The sequence below is a fragment of the Homalodisca vitripennis genome, chromosome 4 (genome assembly GCF_021130785.1).
Source record: "Homalodisca vitripennis isolate AUS2020 chromosome 4, UT_GWSS_2.1, whole genome shotgun sequence".
Lineage (NCBI taxonomy): Eukaryota > Metazoa > Arthropoda > Insecta > Hemiptera > Cicadellidae > Homalodisca > Homalodisca vitripennis.
The window spans coordinates 95,618,393-95,645,689 of NC_060210.1; the positions used below are offsets into that span (position 1 = coordinate 95,618,393).

General features: G+C 36.0%; 1 protein-coding gene across 1 annotated transcript; it reads right to left on the reverse strand.

Annotated features, from left to right (window-relative positions):
- On the reverse strand, positions 1-27,297 carry LOC124359812 (lysosomal aspartic protease-like). Its single transcript, XM_046812860.1, has 9 exons — positions 27,154-27,297; positions 26,858-27,077; positions 18,435-18,558; positions 14,878-14,996; positions 14,023-14,225; positions 12,952-13,074; positions 5,675-5,837; positions 3,891-3,983; positions 1-1,775 (listed from the first exon to the last, which is right to left on the reverse strand). Exons 1-9 carry the CDS (start codon positions 27,219-27,221, stop codon positions 1,626-1,628), a joined length of 1,263 nt encoding a protein of 420 aa, XP_046668816.1. The 5' UTR covers positions 27,222-27,297; the 3' UTR covers positions 1-1,625.

Genomic DNA, 27,297 nt, shown 5'->3' on the forward strand with positions numbered 1-27,297 from the left:
TAATTAAAATACAATGTTTATATTTCATATAGTCAAAATACGTTACAATAGTAAACAATCTACAAAACTTTGTACTTATTAATTATGTTATATAAACATGCAAATTTGGTTGTAATAAATCGATCTGATTCATTACTGGAATTTTTAACATAGTCCATAATTTTATGAACATTAAAGTGTATATCTACGAAAGTGGATAATCACACTAATATTATAAATGCAAAAGTGCATTTTTTGTTTTGCTTTCACGCGTGAACTGTTCAACCGATGGTACTGAAAATTTACATGTACGATCTTACGGTCTAAGGGATGAATATAGGCATATTTCTGTTTAGAAAATCCCTTTGGGCTACGCCCCATTGATCTTTAAAGTAGTGAAATATCCCATCTTAGCCTCTAAAGATGTGAAATAATAATTAAAAAAAGCATGTATCATGTAATCAACATGCTTATGTGTAACCTCGTTTATTATTTTTAATTTATTTTACATTTTGTACCATTATCCCCCCGCACTAAAGTGTATGCTGTAATAAACTGATGCTTTGTTCTTCAGCAGTCGTTGGGACATTTGTTTCAGAAGCTGCTCTAATGGGAACCACACCTTCTTTCACGGTTCAGTTCAGGGGTACATTGTCTAAATAATAACAATGAATTCTAACGCAGTTTTAAATTTCTGAGATTAGATAAGTACTCACCTACTTTATAAAATGCCGTAAAACAGCATGGTCAGAATTTGACACTGAATACTCCCTTTGAAGCAGTCGGCAAGAACTATGGAAGTTTGCTGGACTGTGCTTTACTTTTTGTACCAATTCCAACTCTAAAATTTTACAACATTTTTCAGTGAACAAAAAACTAAAAAAAACTCATATATATATATTGATCAGGAAACAAGGTAAAATCAAGTATGAATCAAAACATACTGACGTCAAAGTAAATTTCAGTAAATTGCATACGAGACAATGTATTCAAAAATTCACTTTACATTTAAAGACTGTTATGAAACCTAAATTAGTTGTATTTTGACAAAAGTGAGCTTCTCAGTGCAGTGTTTGCATATATTTTCTTGGTCAGGAAAGAGGTAAAATCACTTATGGAACAAAATATACTAGCTTTGAAGTAAATAGAAATTACCATAAATATACAATTTAACATATTTTTTTGATCGTGGGAAGAAGGGAAATCCAAAATTGGTGTCGGAAATATAAGTAACTGGAACCAACAGTGGTCATTATCGTGCAACGCCTACTAAATTGTACTTAGTTCTTGACTAATACAAGAAGTGCTTATATAGATTTAGAGCCTACGAAACTGCGGGCGAAACCGCGGGTAACTGCTAGTTAGTAATAAATAGTCATTTTAGTCCAAAAATAAATTTTCTTTTAGTTATGCCTGATAGTTCCACACATATGAATTATTGATTAGAAAATAATTAATCTTCTATATTAATTTATAGTCCTAATTGTTTTATCATAAGTTAAAAGACAACTTTGAAATAGGATTATGAAACAAAAACATCTATACTCGAGAATTTCGAGATGTTTGATTTTTCACGTTCTACAATCTCAGCATTTATGATGTTGAGAACTCATAACCAGAAGTTGGATTTGGAGATAAGGTATGATTCAGACAGCTGTAGCGAAGCCAATGCGCATGTTGTCGCCATCGAACATTGTGTAGTATCGGCGCATGAACACGTCCCCGAGGATGGCCCAGTTGATACTCCAGTAGTCCATACCTACGACGCATACCTTCGCCCCTGTGGAGTCGTCTAGCTGCAAAGTATACCAACTCTTATTCATGCTGCATGAAAATATCTCATAATTTAACATGAGAATTAGAGTCCAGAATTTATCTGGACGTCTTAACAATTGGCGATTGATACATACTCGTACATTCATTATTAAATTCAATTTTGCCTTTGTAGAAGGGATGTTTTATGTACGAATTCAAGTCTGTATTTCAATTCGTTATACTGTGGACACGGTAGACTTACAGAAAATACATTTTACCAATATATTAAATCATATGCTAAGTTAACGTTCAGCCAATAAGATACATGTTTAAAACCATTCTTTTACTAACCCCTTAAGTAAGGTCACAACACAATTATAATTGTTGGCTGAAGATTAAGCCTATCACTTAAGTGACTAAAAAATTCATTTCTGTTTGTCTGTCTCTATCCGCACGATATCTCGAGAATTAACTGTCCTACAGACTTGAAATTTTGCGAGAAGCTTTCACTCGGTGGGATTTTACTGAGTGCTAGAAACAATAATTGTTACGTTTATTTTATGGGTAGCCATGATTGAAAGACGTAAAAACAAGCCTTTTTCCTAACATGACACAAACTTATTTCTGCCGCAAGGATCGCAAAAACACTATTGGGTACTGACCTGTGTTCCATAGTGCAGTTTATATATAAAGGCAAGAGAACGCCACACCACATGCCGCATTACATGCTTCGCTGAGGTTGCGTACAGAATTTTAAATCTATAGCCACATGTGTTACCATGGCACATGTTCAAATGTGATATGGATGTATACAGTTCGTTTATACATTTATTTATCCTGCAACGTTATCGTTGTCATTATTGTTACCTATAACGCCAATGTAATACTCATTACAGTTCAGCTGAACACGTTTTAGTGTTTATGATTTTATTCAGTTTATGTCTTTGAGACAGTGGGCATACACTTGTCACGTTTTGTTGTTATTTCTGACTTCAGCCTGTCCCAGTATACGTATGATTGATTTACTTCAACCTAGTTTAACAATTGGCTATGTGTTATACGAGTATCTTTGTATTTATAGTTGTAAATTTGAGTAAGCGATCTGATGTCACATCTAAACATAGTTTTACTTTATTTCAATCATTTAATGATAGAAAATGATTAAAAAACCTTCAAACTTGAAAAGGAAATGTAAATAAAGAAAATATTCCATATCTATATGTCTTAGGCACAAGGAAGCCGGGGTACGGGAAAAGACCATGTCAGAATATATTTACAAAACGAAACATGCGATAGAACAAAAAGGTTTTTGAACTTATTCCATTTTAAACTAACGATACTAACAATCAGGGAAGAAATAGCTTCGTATAAAAATAGTATCAAGCAATAAAAAAACTGTAAATGGAATGTGGCAACTGTATTCACTGTTTGGTCATATTGGTTGTTAGTTGGTACAATCAAGACGATTTCTCCACTCTCAAGTCACCTGTATAAGCGGATATGTATTATTTTCAACTCAGGTTCTATAGATTGGAGATCTTATAGTGAAGGCAAAACATAACACAATTTTAATTGTGTTAAATATGTCGAGACGGTGTGAATAATAAGTCGTAGATTCTTACACCCAGGAACTAAAAGAGTTTTTAATACGTTGCGGTTTTGAGATAATGCATTCTTATTGCCTCAATTCCGTCATACAATGAAGGATCTATTCAGGACCGGGGTGACACATATCATAGAACCTTATTAGTCTGATATAATTGAAGAACATAAATTACGGTGGTTCAAATATGTTTTAACTATCACGGATCATAGAGTCGGTTTGTAACGGGATAACGGGGCAACACTGTTACATTCATTATCGGATCGCTAAACAGTCGAACTAAAATCTCAGCATAGTGAACTATGGACTTTTTCGAAAGTTGTCTTAACTCTTCTTCCGGTGAAGACGAAGATAAAACAATCTGTAAATAATCCTGATCAGAGATTTTAATAGAATTATAATTAATTAATCTATAATTATAACTTAGTGAGTTAATATTGCGTCAACATAAAATGACGTACTCTAGACTCTATATTTACAAAAAAGTACTCAGTAAATAATTTTCTCCCGCCAATATCTGAAAAACTAGCATAGGTCAAATATTAAAACTTACTTGTATAACATAATCACTTCCCTTTAGAGGGTAGGCTTGACCTCCGATTGTGAAGGAGATGGTTGGCAGGTTGTCAGTAGTGGAACAATTTACCTTGGAAATAAAAAAGCGTAAAATATTTAGACAAAATAATATGATTAGTACAGATATTGTACACGCAGGGGTATATAAAAATGTGTGTAAGAAATAAAATAACGATAATAGGCTAGGATAGGGTTTTGTGAAACTATATGTTGATTTTCTTAGCACTAAACAAACAGAAATTATAGTATTATAAAAGGTAGGTGAAATGAGTCTGGAATGTTGGCGCAGACTTCACAAACACGATGCAATTAAGCAGTTCAGTTTGGTTATACTTAGTTGGATACTTAGTTGGATCGTGGCGATCAATCCAGGTACGTCAATATGAAAATGCAGTTTTGATGGGTGCTTTGGAGCGGTAGTATTTAAAAAAGGTTGTGTTTTTACCAGGTTTTATTACGTACTCCTCAAATATGTTCTGTGACTGACGTTACGGAATTATAATAATTTCGTTTTTAATTTAAATATCTCTTCCGAATCAGTCGGAAGATAGATTCACATGTGGCCGTCATCTATAAATGTAAAACTAAAGATATATTATTAGTTTATATATTTAATTTGCACATCAGTAACGGGGCAATAGCTTTCAGTGTTGGCACGTTAATACAGTTGTAACACTTTCAAACATTTAGAAACTCCATAATCTTGAAAACTTATGACAAAAATTGTTATAAGCTTATAAATTGTTTGTAAAAACGTTGACTTTATTTAGTTGCAACTAATCCGAAATTATGTATAAGTAAACATATTCACTTCTAACGTTTCAATTGTATACATCCATAACTTTAAAAGGACACTATCTTGAAACCTCAAGAGTTTAAAGAAATAAGTAAGAATAAATGTTCCTTTAAAAGGGTCATTTTTTTTTGGTCATTTATGTAATGGAATACATGAGGTAATATTTGCGTAAATGAAAATTGAAAAGACTTGCTAACCAACTTAATTAAGCTATTTATAAATACCATCTATGTACATAGTGTAGTCTGAATCTGTCAAGAACTACGGTAGTTATCGTGTTCACAACTATTCTAGCAATATCGTATACTACTTAAAATGTTTCTGGAAATCTTAAGAGATATCATGAATAGGGAAAAACATGATTTTAAATGACCTGAGAAAACAATTATTTGGGTTATAATACATACTAATTTATATATAACAATTCTTGCTCAAAACTTTAAATAGCCGCTTAAACTTAAAACCTTAAGAAATTTGGAAAAAACTTATTACCTAATATATTTTTTAAAGTTGTATCGTTTTGGGTATATGTAGGCAATTAGTTGAGTTAAAATATTTGGTCTTATTCGAATGGTCACCATCTTCAAACAGTTTACATGTTAAGACTAGCTAACAAACTTACTCAAACTGTGTGTATTGTGTGAGAACTGTTTAGTCTCGGTATTTTAAAAAATAATGTAGTTATTATGTTCATAAGTTCGCGTTATCTTGCCTATGCCCACACATACATATATATCAAGTTTCGGATTATGGTAGTTTTGGATTCTAGAGGTCATGATTAGAGAAAATCCAAAAACAATTCAGGTGCAAAATTCAGGTATACACACTTAAGTCTGATATCCATTACGGTTATTCGAAAAAAGGTGATAGTTAAACTTGTATTACATTCGTTAATACTCACTTACATATTCACTGCGTTTATTAATTCATATTGATCACTCCTGATATAAACTCTTAGCACTTACCAAACCTTGTTCATTAAACACCCCCGTCTTGTACATCCACGCTGTAACGATGTTGTACACGTCCTTGGGAAGCAGGATCAAGGTGGTCCCGGAGTCTATGAGAGTCGCCATGTTCAGATTGGGCAGAAATAGTCGTGGTTGTTCCTTGTATGTACCACCGATACTAGGGCATATATGTGTTAAAAGAAATTAAATAAATTCTTAAGTTTACGATTTTTCGGATATAAATAAAAACATATGTAAGTAAAATGTCAAAGAAACATGAGTTTTCTGAACATTTGCCATCGTTCTACAACGTAATATACAAATTAATCACAGAATTTGATCATATTTCAGTGATGTTTTATATCACTGAACAATGGAAAATGTCCGGAAAAATTCTGCTTCCTTCAAAACCCTTCTATTGTAAAAAACTTTAAACAAAATAACTCTGGGTACAGGCATGAAATATAATATAAAAATATTTACAAATTAAACCTGAATCCTGAATGTTACTAAATCTAACCATTCTAGATTTCTTTTTGGGTAAAGGAAAATTGTACCAAGGAATAAATTAAAATATAGATCAGCTTTTAAACTAAAAGTGTCATTGAAACTGGTTTATATAAATATTTTTGGTGTTAAATTATCCTTGTTAAAAACAGTAACAAAATCAGAGGTATCAATTTAAAGTGGCTATTTTTGTAGATACTAAAGCATACTAAGATACTAAATACGAATAAAATTAGAATAATTTGAATTAGTTTTTCTTATTTCTTCATTGCAACGGCAACGTCAGTAATTGGATACTATATTACTTATAAGATTAATAATTTGTTTTAGTTGATAAAACATATAATAGTGTATACTGTTTGGCATATATGTGGGTTCAAGGCAACATAAATTATTGTCGACAGTGCGACTCGTTATTTTTCTTTTATGTTTCTTAATATGAATTTATGTATCTTAATAATTTATGTTTCTTTGTAAAGTATTAACATTTGTTTATATGTTATGTTTATGATATTTACCACTATTTTTGTTAGAATAAGATTATATTTTATAGTTTGAAATAATTCAGTGCATTTATCTTCTCTGAAGTAACAAATAAACAGGTATGACAATCCCTAACGGTAGATCAGGGGATTGTCTCTTAATAATTTGAATTTGTGAGACATGAATGAATGTTGCAGTTGACATGGCGCAAATCTCATAGTTTAGGATAACGTCTGCTACCCGTCTATCTTAGAAATTGTTCGCGTCACGGCCTAACGTAAGTGGTCACTCACTTAACAAAGTGCGGCCGTTGCCTCGATTACTTCTTTGTATCCTTTTATCAGTGTACCATTGAGGCTCTTCTCTATATACCCTAGTCCGGTAGTAGTCATTCGATCATCATGTGCCGGCGTTTTATCAAACGCCCATTTATATCCTGTTATCATTGTACCATTGAGGCTCTTCTCTATATACCCTAGTCCGGTAGTCGTGGTCATTCGATCACCATGTGCCGGCGTTTTATCAAACGCCCATTTATATCCTGTTATCAGTGTGCCATTGAGGCTCTTCTCTATATACGAGAGTCCGGTAGTGGGCATTCGATCATCATGTGCCGGCGTTTTATCGATCGCCCATTTATATCCTGTTATCATTGTACCATTGAGGCTCTTCTCTATATACCCTAGTCCGGTAGTGGTCATTCGCTCAACATGTGCGGGCGTTTTATCGATCGTCCATTTATATCCTGTTATCATTGTACCATTGAGGCTCTTCTCTATATACCCTAGTCCGGTAGTGGTCATTCGCTCAACATGTGCCGGCGTTTTATCAAACGGCCATTTATATCCTGTTATCATTGTACCATTGAGGCTCTTCTCTATATACCCTAGTCCGGTAGTGGTCATTCGCTCAACATGTGCGGGCGTTTTATCGATCGTCCATTTATATCCTGTTATCAGTATACCATTGAGGCTCTTCTCTATATACCCTAGTCCGGTAGTGGGCATTCGACCTTCATGTGCCGGCGTTTTATCGATCGCCCATTTATATCCTGTTATCAGTGTGCCATGGAGGCTCTTCTCTATATAACCTAGACCGGTAGTGGTCATTCGCCCAACATGTGCGAGCGTTTTATCGATCGTCCATTTATATCCTGTTATCAGTGTGCCATGGAGGCTCTTCTCTATATACCCTAGTCCGGTAGTGGGCATTCGACCTTCATGTGCCGGCGTTTTATCGATCGCCCATTTATATCCTGTTATCAGTGTGCCATGGAGGCTCTTCTCTATATAACCTAGACCGGTAGTGGTCATTCGCCCAACATGTGCGAGCGTTTTATCGATCGTCCATTTATATCCTGTTATCAGTGTGCCATGGAGGCTCTTCTCTATATAACCTAGACCGGTAGTGGTCATTCGCCCAACATGTGCGAGCGTTTTATCGATCGCCCATTTATATCCTGTTATCAGTGTGCCATGGAGGCTCTTCTCTATATAACCTAGACCGGTAGTGGTCATTCGCCCAACATGTGCGAGCGTTTTTATCGATCGTCCATTTATATCCTGTTATCAGTGTGCCATGGTGGCTCTTCTCTATATAACCTAGACCGGTAGTGGTCATTCGCCCAACATGTGCGAGCGTTTTATCGATCGTCCATTTATATCCTGTTATCAGTGTGCCATGGAGGCTCTTCTCTATATACCCTAGTCCGGTAGTGGTCATTCGCTCAACATGTGCGGGCGTTTTATCGATCGTCCATTTATATCCTGTTATCAGTATACCATTGAGGCACTTCTCTATATACCCTAGTCCGGTAGTGGTCATTCGCCCAACATGTGCCGGCGTTTTATCAAACGGCCATTTATATCCTGTTATCATTGTACCATTGAGGCTCTTTTCTATATACCCTAGTCCGGTAGTGGTCATTCGCTCAACATGTGCGGGCGTTTTATCGATCGTCCATTTATATCCTGTTATCAGTGTACCATTGAGGCTCTTCTCTATATACCCTAGTCCGGTAGTGGGCATTCGATCATCATGTGCCGGCGTTTTATCGATCGCCCATTTATATCCTGTTATCAGTGTGCCATGGAGGCTCTTCTCTATATAACCTAGTCCGGTAGTGGTCATTCGCTCAACATGTGCGGGCGTTTTATCGATCGTCCATTTATATCCTGTTATCAGTGTACCATTGAGGCTCTTCTCTATATACCCTAGTCCGGTAGTGGGCATTCGACCTTCATGTGCCGGCGTTTTATCGATCGCCCATTTATATCCTGTTATCAGTGTGCCATGGAGGCTCTTCTCTATATAACCTAGACCGGTAGTGGTCATTCGCCCAACATGTGCGAGCGTTTTATCGATCGTCCATTTATATCCTGTTATCAGTGTACCATTGAGGCTCTTCTCTATATACCCTAGTCCGGTAGTGGGCATTCGACCTTCATGTGCCGGCGTTTTATCGATCGCCCATTTATATCCTGTTATCAGTGTGCCATGGAGGCTCTTCTCTATATACCCTAGTCCGGTAGTAGTCATTCGCTCAACATGTGCGGGCGTTTTATCGATCGTCCATTTATATCCTGTTATCAGTATACCATTGAGGCTCTTCTCTATATACCCTAGTCCGGTAGTGGTCATTCGCTCAACATGTGCCGGCGTTTTATCAAACGGCCATTTATATCCTGTTATCATTGTACCATTGAGGCTCTTCTCTATATACCCTAGTCCGGTAGTGGTCATTCGCTCAACATGTGCGGGCGTTTTATCGATCGTCCATTTATATCCTGTTATCAGTATACCATTGAGGCTCTTCTCTATATACCCTAGTCCGGTAGTGGGCATTCGACCTTCATGTGCCGGCGTTTTATCGATCGCCCATTTATATCCTGTTATCAGTGTGCCATGGAGGCTCTTCTCTATATAACCTAGACCGGTAGTGGTCATTCGCCCAACATGTGCGAGCGTTTTATCGATCGTCCATTTATATCCTGTTATCAGTATGCCATTGGAGGCTCTTCTCTATATACCCTAGTCCGGTAGTGGGCATTCGACCTTCATGTGCCGGCGTTTTATCGATCGCCCATTTATATCCTGTTATCAGTGTGCCATGGAGGCTCTTCTCTATATAACCCTAGACCGGTAGTGGTCATTCGCTCAACCATGTGCGGGCGTTTTATCGATCGTCCATTTATATCCTGTTATCAGTGTGCCATTGGAGGCTCTTCTCTATATAACCTAGTCCGGTAGTGGTCATTCGCTCAACCATGTGCGGGCGTTTTATCGATCGTCCATTTATATCCTGTTATCAGTATGCCATTGGAGGCTCTTCTCTATATAACCCTAGTCCGGTAGTGGTCATTCGCCCAACATGTGCGAGCGTTTTATCGATCGTCCATTTATATCCTGTTATCAGTGTGCCATGGTGGCTCTTCTCTATATAACCTAGACCGGTAGTGGTCATTCGCCCAACATGTGCGAGCGTTTTATCGATCGTCCATTTATATCCTGTTATCAGTGTGCCATGGAGGCTCTTCTCTATATACCCTAGTCCGGTAGTGGTCATTCGCTCAACATGTGCGGGCGTTTTATCGATCGTCCATTTATATCCTGTTATCAGTATACCATTGAGGCACTTCTCTATATACCCTAGTCCGGTAGTGGTCATTCGCCCATGTGCCGGCGTTTTATCAAACGGCCATTTATATCCTGTTATCATTGTACCATTGAGGCTCTTTTCTATATACCCTAGTCCGGTAGTGGTCATTCGCTCAACATGTGCGGGCGTTTTATCGATCGTCCATTTATATCCTGTTATCAGTGTACCATTGAGGCTCTTCTCTATATACCCTAGTCCGGTAGTGGGCATTCGACCTTCATGTCGTTTTATCGATCGCCCATTTATATCCTGTTATCAGTGTGCCATGGAGGCTCTTCTCTATATAACCTAGTCCGGTAGTGGTCATTCGCTCAACATGTGCGGGCGTTTTATCGATCGTCCATTTATATCCTGTTATCAGTGTACCATTGAGGCTCTTCTCTATATACCCTAGTCCGGTAGTGGGCATTCGACCTTCATGTGCCGGCGTTTTATCGATCGCCCATTTATATCCTGTTATCAGTGTGCCATGGAGGCTCTTCTCTATATAACCTAGACCGGTAGTGGTCATTCGCCCAACATGTGCGAGCGTTTTATCGATCGTCCATTTATATCCTGTTATCAGTGTACCATTGAGGCTCTTCTCTATATACCCTAGTCCGGTAGTGGGCATTCGACCTTCATGTGCCGGCGTTTTATCGATCGCCCATTTATATCCTGTTATCAGTGTGCCATGGAGGCTCTTCTCTATATAACCTCGGTAGTGGTCATTCGCCCAACATGTGCGAGCGTTTTATCGATCGTCCATTTATATCCTGTTATCAGTGTGCCATGGAGGCTCTTCTCTATATAACCTAGACCGGTAGTGGTCATTCGCCCAACATGTGCGAGCGTTTTATCGATCGTCCATTTATATCGTTATCAGTGTGCCATGGAGGCTCTTCTCTATATACCCTAGTCCGGTAGTGGGCATTCGATCATCATGTGCGTTTTATTAAACGCCCATTTATATCCTGTTATCAGTGTGCCATGGAGGCTCTTCTCTATATACCCTAGTCCGGTAGTGGGCATTCGATCATCATGTGCCGGCGTTTTATTAAACGCCCATTTATATCCTGTTATCATTGTACCATTGAGGCTCTTCTCTATATACCCTAGTCCGGTAGTGGTCATTCGCTCAACATGTGCGGGCGTTTTATCGATCTCCCATTTATATCCTGTTATCAGTGTAGCATGGCCTAATCCATGCTCATTTTGCGTATTGGATAAGAATTTGGGGAAGTTTCCCAAAAAACAAAACGGAGCGCGTCTTTAGACTCCAGAAAAATGCTGTCAGAATCATTAAAAATTTGAATTATAGAGATTCGTGTAGGGAATCTTTCGGGGAGTTGAGATTGATGACTTTGCCTTGCTTCTATATTTTTGAGGTGATCATGTACTGCAGATCAAGGTGCACCTTGATTCGTCGCAGGAACGTTCATCAATATGAAACTTAAATAGGGACAACTTTCGCACGCATCAACGCAGATTTACATAAGCGCAAAATCTACCTCAAGAAGTTGGTGTCAGATTAATCAACAGGCTCCCTGAAGAAATAAAAATTTCCAATAATCAAAATCAATTTAAAACGCGTCTTAAATTCCTTTTGGAGTCCAAGGCTTTCTACTCTGTTGATGAATTCATGTCAAGCCGCTGGGATATTTGAGATTGCTGGATCTGAGGTCAATGCGATTGTGACCTGAATGATTGTAAGAATTGTGAGTATGAGGTTGTGTGAATGTGTGGATGAACTAGGGTAAATAGACTTAAACTGTTGAAGATTGCGATACGATGTAAAAATTGTTAAAAGAATGCAATAAAGAGGTTATTTTTATTATTATAGTGTGCCATGGAGGCTCTTCTCTAGGCTATATTTCCTAGTCCGGTTGTGGTCATTCGCTCAACATGTGCGAGCGTTTTATCGATCGCCCATTTATATCCAGTTATCAGCGTACCATGGAGGCTCTTCTCTATATAACCTAGACCGGTAGTGGTCATTCGCCCAACATGTGCGAGCGTTTTATCGATCGCCCATTTATATCCAGTTATCAGCATGCCATGGAGGCTCTTCTCAATACTACCTTCTTCTCGAGATATCATGCCGCATTATACATTCACATGTTCGCTCATTAAATTGGTTTTTGTAACAGTATTTAAATAATAAAACTTTATACACCAAGTCACTATAAAATGATGTATGAGTTGGGATAGTTAAGCTACATGGTTAATATGTCACAAGGTAAAATCACTTACGAATGTAAAGTAATTTCTTATTTAACCAGTGCACTGAGTTTGTTCACAAATTTATTTATTCTGCTATTTTCAAGATTTCATCATAGCTACCCATAAAAATAATGTAAACATATTAGCTAACGCTCATCCAAATCTCATATAGTAACATGCACATTGAGTGGTTCTCACATTGGAATGGAGTATGCAGCACAATTCGTGCGGAGAGACATGAAGATGCAAAATTTTTCCAGTCCCGAGAGACATTCTCACAGGACGCTTCACTAACGCTCAGCCAACAAGAAATTAAGGAAAAATATTACTAGAAATTAGTTACCTAGATTCGGTAAACAACAAGTAGTAGCTGGGAAAAATATTGTTTTAACCAAAAACAATAATTTTACCTTACACTGTAGGGGAGAGTAAAACGTCGTACCTGTTCATGGCGACCATCCAGCGGCTGGTGTAGACGACGGGGGCGAAGGAGAACTGTCCCTGATGGAGGTTATCCAGACATCCCCCAAAAGTCACTTCAGCGTTGGTGTCTGCCGAGCTGTTCCTAGAGACAGCAATTAGAGATTCGGATTATCCCTTCCAGCACAATTGGAAAGAAAGAACTTTTCATATATAGATGTAATCTGAACTCATGAAGTACAATATGCAACAATAATTTTGAAGGTTTACTCTTCGCGGTTGACCAAAAACCGGCAAATAAGTGAAGATTTAAGGGCGGGCAAAATCATTTTTTTTTAAAACAAGTTTTTCTGAAACATTTTGATGTAACATTTAGCGTGCAATAGAAAAATCATACCAGCTATGTTTTGACGGTTTGACGTTGTACAAAAGAAATATGCGGTTGATCTGATTTTTGCGGACATACCCGCAAACCTTCGACGAAGAATGTAACCGTAAGAGGGTATTTACAATCCGTTTGGTACAAACATAAGATTTAGCGGATATATCCGCATCCGTCCGCGAAGGATTTGAACAAAGTTGTTGCTTGACGACTCTTAATGACTGATCTACCATTTAAAGAGCTAACAATGCTAACACCTAACTAGATATTCATTAGAACTTAAGTGGTTTTTATGAAGGTAGATTTTCAAACATAGTAAACATACACTCATAACTTAGAGAAAATTGTTTTATGAAAGTGAAAACCGAGGTACTACCTTAGATAATTGAAATGAAAGTTAAATGCATTATATGGATGTGTAAATATTCTCCCTGTATAAACAGCTGTATCTAAAGATTTTAATTAATTGAAATTATACCCAAAACCCATTTAAAGCGTATAAAATACAATCTTGTCACTTTTAATAGTAGCCAGTTTTCTAGTTCGTCCGTCAGCCTTCGACTTTTATGCTGCTAGGTTTTGTTATATCACAGCACAAGTTATAGTTTTTAATCGAAACATAAACACTTTTCAGTTTTTATGTAATGAAGATGTGCGTTAACTAACATTAATCTCTAAGTTATATCTTTCACAAAGCTGTTCTCCTCTTACTTGTTGAGGTAGACGCAGAAGACTCTGGAGGAGATGACACGCTGATCCACCATACTCTGCAGCACTGTAGAACCTCCTTCTCGGGGAGGTGATAGCGGGGTACCGAGTCCCATAATACCATCAAACATAGTATCCACGAAAGCCTTGCTTGGTTGTTCCACCACTTCCCCGAAGATTTGGCGTTGTATGCTCACGCCACCAATCTTACAAACATAACGTGAAGAAGATAAGCTATAAAACTATTCTTAATGAAAAGGTAGTGATAATAGTGGCAAAAATTTGTCCAGATTGCCTGTTTGTTTTAAATTGATGTAAATATCGAATTACGTACTGTCCAATCGTTTAGAGCGAAATTAAACTGTCTCCGAGAGTGGAGTTCCTTATCAATTTCGGTTTCAAGTCTCTACTGCTTAGAGGAATTACACTTCTCTGAGGTAGCCATGTGGGGTTTTATGGTGAACAAAAGTCACATGGCTGTCTTGGAGAATTCTAGTGGTTCTAGCAAACAAGAGATAAAAATGCTCAAAGTCTCAAAAACTACATGACTGCCTTGGAGAACTAAAGTGGTTCTACTAAAAAAGAGATATAAACAGTTTTCTAGTTGTATTTTAACGAAGTACGATAAATGAAACAGCTAATGTTACAAGCAATCCTGATTACCAGATTCTACGCAAATAATAATACGTGGTTACTTAAACATAAACAAAAGTTACTCCATTTATTATACACTAAAATTAAACTTTAACTATTTATAACTAATGCTATTGCAAACATAGTTATTTGGAGCGTAATAAAGTTATTTTTTTAGAAAAAATATTTATAAAGTTGCCTCAAATGTCCTTGAGGTGTACTTACAGTGATTACATCCCTAGAAGTGTATCCGAATACGTAGCCTGTTCCATATGTGATGTCAAACACTCGTCCAGACTTGCTGTATGTCGTGGAGACGCGACTCTCATATTTGTTGCTCTGCCCTGAACACACAATGTCAGTTGTGAGAGAGACTTTCTTACTGAAAAACTATATCCAACAGGAAAGTCTGCCTTACAACTGATGTCTTTTAGTAATAAAATACGCTGCGTTCATTCACCTGCTATGGAAATATAAATATCCAGGTTAAGTTTTATGTCGTCTGGGTCTATTTTTTAAAAGGAAATAAATCTAAAATTTATATTTTATTGTACTAAATATGCAATTCTCAACATAGATGTTAAACAGTTCCCCGCGGCTTCGCACGCAATTTCGTAGGCTTTGGACGTGCACGAGCTCTTCATGTTCGAGTGAACAATGTATCCGACGCCAATGTTAAGTTTGCCTTATTGCTACGATCAAGAAAAATTGTAAATATGTGTGTATTTATGGCAAATGTAAATTACTCAGGTACTTTTTTTGTTCCACAGTTGAATTTGCCTTGTTTACGATCAAGAAAATACAAACACAGGTCTGAGAAAGCTACTTATTTTAAAAGGCAACTAAGATAGGTTTTATAACAATCTATAAATCTATTTAACACAAGTTAAGTAGTCTTTTTTATATCTAATACTTATTATTTCCTAAAAATGTACAGTTATGAGTATATTTTTATTAAAACTATAAATGTTTTACCTGGATATTTTCCTTCTCTGTGCTCAAAAGCGGTTGCAGAAAACGTTGAAATTATAAGTGATTTCACTCTCTAGGTTATTCTATGAGTTCACACTATAAATGTAATCAAATTGAAACTAGTGTTTAATATAATTAAACATATGGTTATGATGTATTAAAACAATGTTTACACAGAACATTTGATTACATGTAATAGGATATTAAAATTGATATTAAACAAATTTAGAGAGTGAGCTGAGATTTCCGCTACCAATTGGGCTTAGCCCGGATGGATTTTAGAGATAAGAATAGGTGTCTATATTTTATCAGGAACCCTAAGAATGTCCATGTTAAATTTAAGCACAATCGACTGAATAGTTTTTCGCCTGAAAGCAAAACATACAAGTAAAGTCACTTTTGTATTTATGATATTTCTATCAGCTACCCGCAACTTCGCAAGCTATTTTAATAGGGTTTGCACCTGCATGAGCACTTCTGGTTTAATTTAATTATATTTACGACGCTAATGTTGAGATTTTCTTCTTACGACGATCAAGAAAATATATTAAAAAGCGTATATTTCTGGCCATTGTAATTTATTCCGGTCTTCAAAAGTTTTGTTCTATCGTTGATTATGTCTTTTTCAGTCCAAGAAAATACATTCACAGCCCTGAGAAGCCTTCTTCTGTCAAATTAGGTTTCAAAGATAGGTTTCATGACAGGCTTTAAATGTATGGTAAAATTTAGTCTACGTTGTCCTTTATAACTAACTACACTTGTAGCAGATACCCGTTGCTTTGCACACAATTTAGTAGGCGTTGCACGATAATGACCACTGATGGTTCAAGTGAAGTATATTCCCGACGCCAATGTTGAGTTTCTTTTGTTGCCACGACAAAACGAAAAACGTCAAAAATTGTATATTTATGACCATTGTAATTTAGTTCATTCTTAGTACTTTTTTGTTCCACAGTTGATTTTGCCTAGATTCTAACCAAGAAGTTATGTATACATACACAGGTCTGAGATGCCTACTAACACAGGTAAAAAAATAACAACTAAGATCATTTTACAATAGTATTTAAATTTATAGTAAAAGTTAGATAGTAACTTTTTATTTTCTATATAATAATTAATATTTTCTAAAACTTTACAGTGAAAATACATTAAGATGACACTGATTACTGTGTTTTTTATTTATAAACATATTTTTAATACTTTAGAATATTTCGAGCTCAGGTTTGTACATTAGTTCAAAAGCACAGTCCAGCGAACTTACATATAACAGTGTCCTTGCCGACAGCTTCGAAGGGAGTCTTCGGAGTCAAATTTTCACCATCTTATGTTTTGAAATTGTCTAAGGTAAATGAGTACTTATATAATTACTTAAATCTAAAAATGACGTGAAAAATAATGGTTACTCCTTAGAGGATGTATACACTAAAAGTGTAAACAAATTGAAAATAATGGTTAAATTAATTGATCATATAATTGTTATGTCATAAAACAATGTTTATACAGTTTATTATATTTGGGCATATCAAATAATATTCCACAAATTTAGCCCGGAGAGATTTGCTAAATAAGAATAATCTTATAATAATACCAGATACTCTCAGAATGTCCATGTACAATTTCAGTTTAATCGGTTGAATAGTTAACGCGTGAAGGCAAAAAAGTATACAAAGGCACTTTTTAATTTATAATGTTATTAATATTAGGATTTTAAGTTAATGAGTGTATACCCACCTGTTGAAAAGACTGGTAGATGATGTTTGTTATAAGTGTTATTTGATATACTAAAAGAAATATTTTAAACATTGATATATCTCTATTACTAAATCTTAGCTACATGACGAATGATGAGTGTAATGTAATAAACTAATTTTCATAATAGTGCAAATTAAATGTGTGGAAAAAATGGTACACGAAGGCGGGGAAAACATTTTATGAGACAGTTTATTAAAAATCAAGAGTCATAACCTTTCTTACTTTATTCCTTCGTCTGATCCAACAAAATGTAATAATGCAATGGAGGTTCCACATTCGTTGAAGCAATAATATAAACAGTAGTCTGAGTTGAGAACATGGAGGATTATAATATAGACAGTACACACTCAATTTATTATATAGACAATACACTTAAAATAAATTTATCTTCGTAATGTTCCTGAATTTTAAAATTGAATTCGAATACAATGAAATAAATAGTTTTCCTTGAATATTTATATAATTAATAACATTAATTGTATGGACATCTTTTAAAATATGCACAGAAATATGCATTTAATAACAAAGAGCCATGATTACAATTACGCACTATGTAAAATACTATTTTAGAATCAATAAACTGATACAACGGACTGTCGAAGGGCCCGACAGGACCAAACGTTTAGTAACGCTCAGACGAAAGGACTGCCTTTCTATTTTGTGGCCTTAAATAAATAGAGGTCTGCCTTGGACCAAGAGAAACGTATATACAAAAATTCAAACGTCTCCAATATTTCCATCATGGGCATATATGATATTTCTATATAATATATTTTCTTGGTCCAAGAGTGGCAGTGATGTTTCAAGTGTCAAGGATCTTTCTATAATGAGTTATCACACAGAAGATCGGACAGATAATCACGCGGACAGACCCACGGACAAGGACCTGTCCGCGTCATTAAGGCACTGTCGGGTTCGCAATAATATGTATTTATTGGCATAAGAGCATACAGATAAACGTACTCTATGGATGACTTTAGGAACTGCTAAATGTTTCATTACAAAGTAAAATTGAAAATAATGTGCTCTGGCATCATTTCTAATATAATGGAACTTACAACAAGGAAGATTGAACATGCCGCATTGACTGGACGGAACCCAGAGATCATTAGAGCCGGAATCGTAGACTACTTCGAAGTGCTGAGGTGGTGTCCCTATGGAGATTGGTCCGTAGTAGTAAATCTATACAGAACAATAGTGACCTTTCAACCAAAACATCTACAAATTATAACGGATACGATTTTGTAAAACTCTTTACTAGAGTGATCGACTCATGATAAAGTAGTATAAAAAGATTCACAGTTTTGAGGTACAAACATATTTAGCAATACCATTGTAAATAAATGAATTTTAAACTGTCAAGAATTATAAATAATACAGATGATCAAAGTGGATTCCCGAATTGAAGTCACAAATAGTAATAAACTATCTTTTTATCAGTTTAATAAAAAAAATGGAATTATAACAATAGGCCGGTACCACCAATAGCTTATCTATAATATATATACTTCTGTACTCTGAATTAAAATATAGCTTGATTGATCTATTTAACACTATATATTACGCGTACATTTATATTGTTATTGCTATTATTTAGAATGTGGATTGCATATGCAGCATGATTAATATGTCAGAATTAATTTTATATGAGTTTCATAAATTAATTAAGGATTGATGAATTATCATTTCAAATCCTCATTGTGAATAATTTCTGGTATGTATAAATTGGTCTTGGCTGAAAAACAATCTTGAGGCAGGTACGTGTACTCTACCACTCAATAGGAAAATTCTACAGGCAACGACTGCGATCATTGGTATCAATAATTATATTACGAACGCTGACTTAAAGTAACCCTTCGGGAAATACTGGTACACACACCATTTGACTTGTATCTAGGAACCCTCTGTTGTGAGTAGGTAAAATATACAAATTACTACGCGTACTGTACAAGTGATGGCTACAGTAATGTAATCAGTAATCTAGTAACTAGCACTGACGTGAGTACTGCACTAGTCTTGGGGAAATACTGGTACACACACCATTGTCTTGTAACCTGAAAACCTTTTGAGGTGAGTATGTGAAATATACCAATTACTACGCGTACTGTACAAGTGATGGCTACAGTAATGTAATCAGTAATCTAGTAACTAGCACTGACGTGAGTACTGCACTTGCCTTGGGGAAATACTGGTACACACACCATTGTTTTGTAACCTGAAAACTTTTGAGGTGAGTATGTGAAATATACCAAATTACCACGTGTACTGAACAAGTGATGGCTACAGTAATGTAATCAGTAATCTAGTAACTAGCACTGACGTGAGTACTGCACTAGTCTTGGGGAAATACTGGTACACACACACCATTGTCTTGTAACCTGAAAACCTTTTGAGGTGAGTATGTGAAATATACCAATTACTACGCGTACTGTACAAATGATGGCTACAGTAATGTAATCAGTAATCTAGTAACTAGCACTGACGTGAGTACTGCACTAGTCTTGGGGAAATACTGGTACACACACCATTGTCTTGTAACCCGAAAACCTTTTGAGGTGAGTATGTGAAATATACCAATTACTACGCGTACTGTACAAGTGATGGCTACAGTAATGTAATCAGTAATCTAGTAACTAGCACTGACGTGAGTACTGCACTAGTCTTGGGGAAATACTGGTACACACACCATTGTCTTGTAACCCGAAAACCTTTTGAGGTGAGTATGTGAAATATACCAATTACTACGCGTACTGTACAAGTGATGGCTACAGTAATGTAATCAGTAATCTAGTAACTAGCACTGACGTGAGTACTGCACTTGCCTTGGGGAAATACTGGTACACACACCATTGTTTTGTAACCTGAAAACCTTTTGAGGTGAGTATGTGAAATATACAAATTACTACGCGTACTGTACAAGTGATGGCTACAGTAATGTAATCAGTAATCTAGTAACTAGCACTGACGTGAGTACTGCACTAGTCTTGGGGAAATACTGGTACACACACCATTGTCTTGTAACCTGAAAACCTTTTGAGGTGAGTATGTGAAAATATACCAATTACTACGCGTACTGTACAAGTGATGGCTACAGTAATGTAATCAGTAATCTAGTAACTAGCACTGACGTGAGTACTGCACTAGTCTTGGGGAAATACTGGTACACACACCATTGTCTTGTAACCAGAAAACCTTTTGAGGTGAGTATGTGAAATATACCAATTACTACGCGTACTGTACAAGTGATGGCTACAGTAATGTAATCAGTAATCTAGTAACTAGCACTGACGTGAGTACTGCACTAGTCTTGGGGAAATACTGGTACACACACCATTGTCTTGTAACCAGAAAACCTTTTGAGGTGAGTATGTGAAATATACCAATTACTACGCGTACTGTACAAGTGATGGCTACAGTAATGTAATCAGTAATCTAGTAACTAGCACTGACGTGAGTACTGCACTAGTCTTGGGGAAATACTGGTACACACACCATTGTCTTGTAACCCGAAAACCTTTGAGGTGAGTATGTGAAATATACCAATTACTACGCGTACTGTACAAATGATGGCTACAGTAATGTAATCAGTAATCTAGTAACTAGCACTGACGTGAGTACTGCACTAGTCTTGGGGAAATACTGGTACACACACCATTGTCTTGTAACCTGAAACCTTTTGAGGTGAGTATGTGAAATATACCAAACTACGCGTACTGTACAAATGATGGCTACAGTAATGTAATCAGTAATCTAGTAACTAGCACTGACGTGAGTACTGCACTAGTCTTGGGGAAATACTGGTACACACACCATTGTCTTGTAACCTGAAAACCTTTTGAGGTGAGTATGTGAAATATACCAATTACTACGCGTACTGTACAAGTGATGGCTACAGTAATGTAATCAGTAATCTAGTAACTAGCACTGACGTGAGTACTGCACTAGTCTTGGGGAAATACTGGTACACACACCATTGTCTTGTAACCTGAAAACCTTTTGAGGTGAGTATGTGAAATATACCAATTACTACGCGTACTGTACAAGTGATGGCTACAGTAATGTAATCAGTAATCTAGTAACTAGCACTGACGTGAGTACTGCACTAGTCTTGGGGAAATACTGGTACACACACCATTGTCTTGTAACCTGAAAACCTTTTGAGGTGAGTATGTGAAATATACCAATTACTACGCGTACTGTACAAGTGATGGCTACAGTAATGTAATCAGTAATCTAGTAACTAGCACTGACGTGAGTACTGCACTAGTCTTGGGGAAATACTGGTACACACACCATTGTCTTGTAACCCGAAAACCTTTTGAGGTGAGTATGTGAAATATACCAATTACTACGCGTACTGTACAAGTGATGGCTACAGTAATGTAATCAGTAATCTAGTAACTAGCACTGACGTGAGTACTGCACTAGTCTTGGGGAAATACTGGTACACACACACCATTGTTTTGTAACCCGAAAACCTTTTGAGGTGAGTATGTGAAATATACCAATTACCACGTGTACTGTACAAGTGATGGCTACAGTAATGTAATCAGTAATCTAGTAACTAGCACTGACGTGAGTACTGCACTAGTCTTGGGGAAATACTGGTACACACACCATTGGTAACCTGAAAACTGAGTATGTGAAATATACATTACCACGTGTACTGAACAAGTGATGGCTACAGTAATGTAATCAGTACTAGTAACTAGCACTGACGTGAGTACCATTAGTCTTGGGGAAATACTGGTACACACACCATTGTCTTGTAACCCGAAAACCTTTTGAGGTGAGTATGTGAAATATACCAATTACTACGCGTACTGTACAAGTGATGGCTACAGTAATGTAATCAGTAATCTAGTAACTAGCACTGACATGAGGCTGCACTAGCCTTGGGGAAATACTGGTACACACACCATTGTCTTGTAACCTGAAAACCTTTTGAGGTGAGTATGTGAAATATACCAATTAATACGCGTACTGTACAAGTGATGGCTACAGTAATGTAATCAGTAATCTAGTAACTAGCACTGACGTGAGTACTGCATTAGTCTTGGGGAAATGCTGGTACAAAACACCATTGTCTTATAACCTGAAGACCTTTTGAGGTGAGTAGGTGAAATATACCAATTCCTAGGCGTACTGTATAGGTACTCCTACAGTCATATAATTAATAATCTAGTAACTAGTGGTGACTGAGTACTGTACCAACCTTGGCCAAATACTAATACTAATTCACATCGTCTTGTAAAAAAACCTCCTCAGTTGAGCACAAAAATAAATTTTCATTGCGCCTGCACATTAAAAACTGCAATTACTACACAGTTACGTTAATAAATAGCAAAACACTATTTTAAGGCACTAACTATGATGTATGATACAAGACATCTCCGACTACAACAAATTTAAATTAGTTTATAAATATGAGCAATGATGACCATCATGAAGCAATTTTTATTATTTATTAAATGTTAGTTTAAATATTCTGTGTTTATAAAATTAAATAGATTTTTCTCATATCTGAAATATCCGTCAAATAAACATTTTTATTTTGTTAGAATTATTCAAAACTGTATTTTCCAATTCTAAACCTAATCCTAATAATATTATAAGTGCAATAATTCGTTTGTTTTATTGTGTTATTTTCACACGTAAACTACTCAACCGATTGTACTGAAATTTTAGATAGAAATTCTTACGGTTCCTGGATTGAATATAATCGTATTTTGAAATTCCTTCCGGGCTACACCCCATTGGTATTTAAAGTAGTGAAAAGCTCATATTGGTGTCTAAGGTTGTGTAGTATTAACTTAATGAGCCTGTCAATGTAATCAATGTCCTGTGTAAACAGTGTTTATTATTTTCAGTTTATTTACATTAATAGTGAGTAAATTGATTTTCACATAGTTTTAGATTTCAGCGATTAGGTAAGTAATTATATACCCTAGCCTAGAAATGTCCTAAAACATGAGATGGTCAGAATTTCACTACGAAGACTCTCTTCAATGCAGTCGACAAGAACTATGCTAGATGCAATTTCGCTGAACTGTTATTTTGAACTAATGTACCAATTCCAGCTTTAAATGTTCTAAAATATTTAAAAACTTGTATTATAATATTAAAGATTGAGATAAAACCCATCTTATTCACTTTTGACTCCGATCTATTATATATGTTTTCTTAATCGAGAAACTAAACAAAAATAGCCATGGAACAAAACATACTAAGAACAAAGTAAATTATGATGAAAATAAAATTATGTATGACTATTATCAACTGTTGTCGTATTTTCTTGATCATGGCAACAAGGTAAACTCAGCAAGCATAATTCACTCGAACCAGCAGTAGTCCTACACGCGTAACGCCTACTAAATTGCATGCGAAGTGGCGGGTAACTGCTAGCAGAGCAGGTATGAGACAATATAGTCTATCTTTTACTATATATTTAAAGACTTTTATTAAAACTATTTAAGTTATCTTTTGTCAAAAGTAGTACCTTCTCAGAGCTGTGTATGTACATTTTCTTGACCGGGAGAGAGGAAACTCAGTTTTGGAAAAAAAATACTAAGACTGAAGTAAATTAAAATGACTCTTGATTGTGGCAGCAAGACAAACTCACCATTGGTGTCGGAAATATAATTTCCTCGAATCAGAAATGCTTATACACGTGTAAAACCTAGGAAGTTGCGTCCGAAGCCGCGGGTAAATGCTAGTAATATTATAAATGCGAATGTGCCTTTGTTTGTTTGATTTGGATTCACGCATAAACTATTCAACCGATTGTGCTGAGATATGACATGGACATTCATAGGGCCCCTTCGATGAATATAGATCCGTATTTCGAAAATCCCTCCGGGCTACGCCTCACTTGTCTTTCAAGTAGTAAGAAAATTCCACTTTGGTCTCTAAAGTTGTGGAATTTGAATTAAAAGAACGTGTCTAAAAATACTAACATCGAAATTAATTGCAATGACCAAAAATATACACTTTAAAACATATTTTCTTGGTCGTAGGAAGAGGGAAAACTCAACATTAGTGTGGGAAATATAATTCACACGAACTAAAAGTACTCATACAGGGGTCAAACCTACGAAATTGCGTACGAAGTCGCCGGTATCTGCTAGTAAACAATAATACTGTTGTGAGTAGGTGATATAACAATTAGGCTACTAGGCGAACTGTACAGATAATGGCTACCGTCATATAATCAATAATCTAGTAACTAGCAGTGACATGAGTGCTGCAGCAGTAGCCTTGGGGAAATACTGGTACATATAGACCATTGTCTTGTATCTTGGGAACTTCCTGTAGTAAGTAGACGAGTGATTACAAAAAATCTCTTTATATATGATAAAATTAAAGCATTTGGAAACAAATTAAACAAATGTATTAATCAAAAGGCTGTTCAGAATAGGGTGTCATAAACTTCTGTCACTTAACTTATAATTTGGAAAGTTCTGTAAACATGGGTAGAAATATGTGTCGTTTACCTGTTTTACCCCCAAAAAATCAGTACTATACGATGTTAATTATTTAAATTTTAAATTATAATTCTAACAGTAAATTTTCAATGCAGTATGTCCAAGTATTAGTGTGGACGACCACTTTAAAGGTTCTTTTGCACAACCAGGCTCTTTGCATATTTGTTGCTTATATTCATTGTCAGTCTAGAGTAACAGTTGCTTTGATATGTTTGGTGCATTCGGCTTTTAAAAGCATAACTGGTCGTGGTCGCTTGTGGTGACGGATTGCTTTGAAAGTACCATTGAATTGAAATAAAAATTTTAAAATAGTTGGAGTCTTGTAAATGCTTTACTGCTATACTCCTTTTTCTTGTTATTTGACTTAAAACATTTTCAACAGCCACCATTTTTTTTAGTAAAATGACAGAATTACTTTTTTTCTTTATCGCAACCTGTGTGGAAAGTTTGGTATCTGTAGCTTTACTAACTCTAGAGATAATATTTATTTTATAAAAAATATAAAATGACGGCTAGCGGCTAAACGACACGTTTCTCGATCTATGCGTATAAGTCATATTTTATTTGACGTGATGAGTACTATTAGCCACATAGGCTTTTGACACTCTTTCCGAACATCCTGTATAAGATAGGATACCTCCTATTTTTTGTGAACACATAACATTAAACTTCTTTACGATTTAAAAATCTTTTATCTGAATTTGGCTGTATTAGTGAGATTTATATTTAGTTACCAATACATACTTTTGTAAAGTAACCACCTAAATGTGTCCGTCAGTCCGTCTACCTTTAAATACTTTATACAAAACATCAGAAAATGTATTGCATTTCGGATGTTTGGGGCAATGGGAATCCACATTTGTCAGCCCACGTGTGACAAGTGACTATCAAGGAAGTTAACAATTCCTGGCTTGATTAGAGGATGTCATTTGAGCTTCAGGCGGCGTGGCGAGGCGTCGCGACTGTGAGTCAACTTTATCAATTAGCAGAACACGACAGACCGATAGTCAGTTTGTGGTGAGAGCCATTCAGAGTTTACGTTTAATTGCAAGTATCTTCCTATTGTTCGCTTTAATTATTGGACAATTAAAACGATAACCTTTTATAAGGAACAGTGTACATTCAATCTATAAAGGTTTACGAGGATATTAATTATGGATTGGCCCGTGTATATAATTTAACGGTCTCTATTGTTAGAAAAAAATGTCGCAATCATACTTCATAAGATTTATTAATTACAATGGTAGCTGTTGAAATAAGGACAATATTGTAGCTTAAAAGATCGCAATTTTGTATAGGATAGTCAATAATAATTTTGTGTAGGACTTATGTACTTATGTATAGGGATCACTATAAAATACATACTTTCTATAATCACTCATATTATTATACGTAATGAATTTGGTAAAAGTAATGTAAATTTTGAATAGTGAATTCAAAGAATGATATGTTGGGTATTTAATCTGTTACGGACGGATGAAATATATGGGGAAAATCTCATTAAATAACAACTAAACAGTTTAAACAGGATTTACTTATTTCGATATTATACAATATAATGCACATTTCGACATTAAAAATTATTTTATCTTTCCATAGTCGTATTTTATGTAATGAAACAAAACTTTTCGTTTTTGACCTTTGTTTTTATGTATAATTAATGTTGTATAACTTCGTTTTTTATAAAAGGTTTGGTCAAATTGATTATTAAAGTTTTTGAAAGGCAAATGTTACGCGATGTATTTTGAGCCATATTTTATTCACGATTATGAAAGTATAATCCATCAGTCACGATACGGATACAACGATGTATTGTCTATTTGAAACAATGCTACAGGCGCGTAAAGCATATGGCAAAAATCCCAATACTCTGTATAAGTTGGAACAGATGGAGAATAAAAGTAGAAATATTTAGAAGTCACTAGTAGGCTATAAATAATACGTCTAATTTACTTATAACATTAAAAATAGCATAGTTATAACGCTAGAGTACTTACATCTTTATTGTTGTGCAGCAGAACATCGGAATCGACTTGTTGGGAAGCGAAACTTCCTGTTGGATCCCAGGAACGACCCTCAGGAGACAGGTCCAACTGTACTGAGATGAAACCATCCTTGTATCCTCTCGCCAGGGAGACGAGAGCTTGCTCGTCTACCTTCACTTCTGAGATCCTGGTCGAGTTTGAGGCGTTGGTTTTGTGTTTCTTCAGCGGTACTCTGGAACAGGGTTGAATGAGCTACTTGGAAATCAAGTCGGACATAGTGAGTAGAGTCACATAAAATGGCTGTGTACCTGAGAACTTGGGCTGAAACCAGAGCGCCTATAAGTGCCACAGTCAGTACACACCTAGCGGCTGCCATGGTGGTACTGCTTGTCGGGTGGCTAACAGCTCAGTACTCGATAAGATAACTTATTGACGTGTCGCGTTGATTAATC

Coding starts and splice junctions, on each gene's coding strand:
- LOC124359812 (XM_046812860.1), bottom strand. CDS start 27,221: ATGGCAGCCGCTAGGTGTGTACTGACTGTGGCACTTATAGGCGCTCTG. Junction 18,559..26,857: donor TGCTGCACAACAATAAAGAT/GTAAGTACTCTA, acceptor TGTTCTGTATAG/ATTTACTACTACGGACCAAT. Junction 14,226..14,877: donor CTTCTAGGGATGTAATCACT/GTAAGTACACCT, acceptor TATGTTTGTAAG/ATTGGTGGCGTGAGCATACA.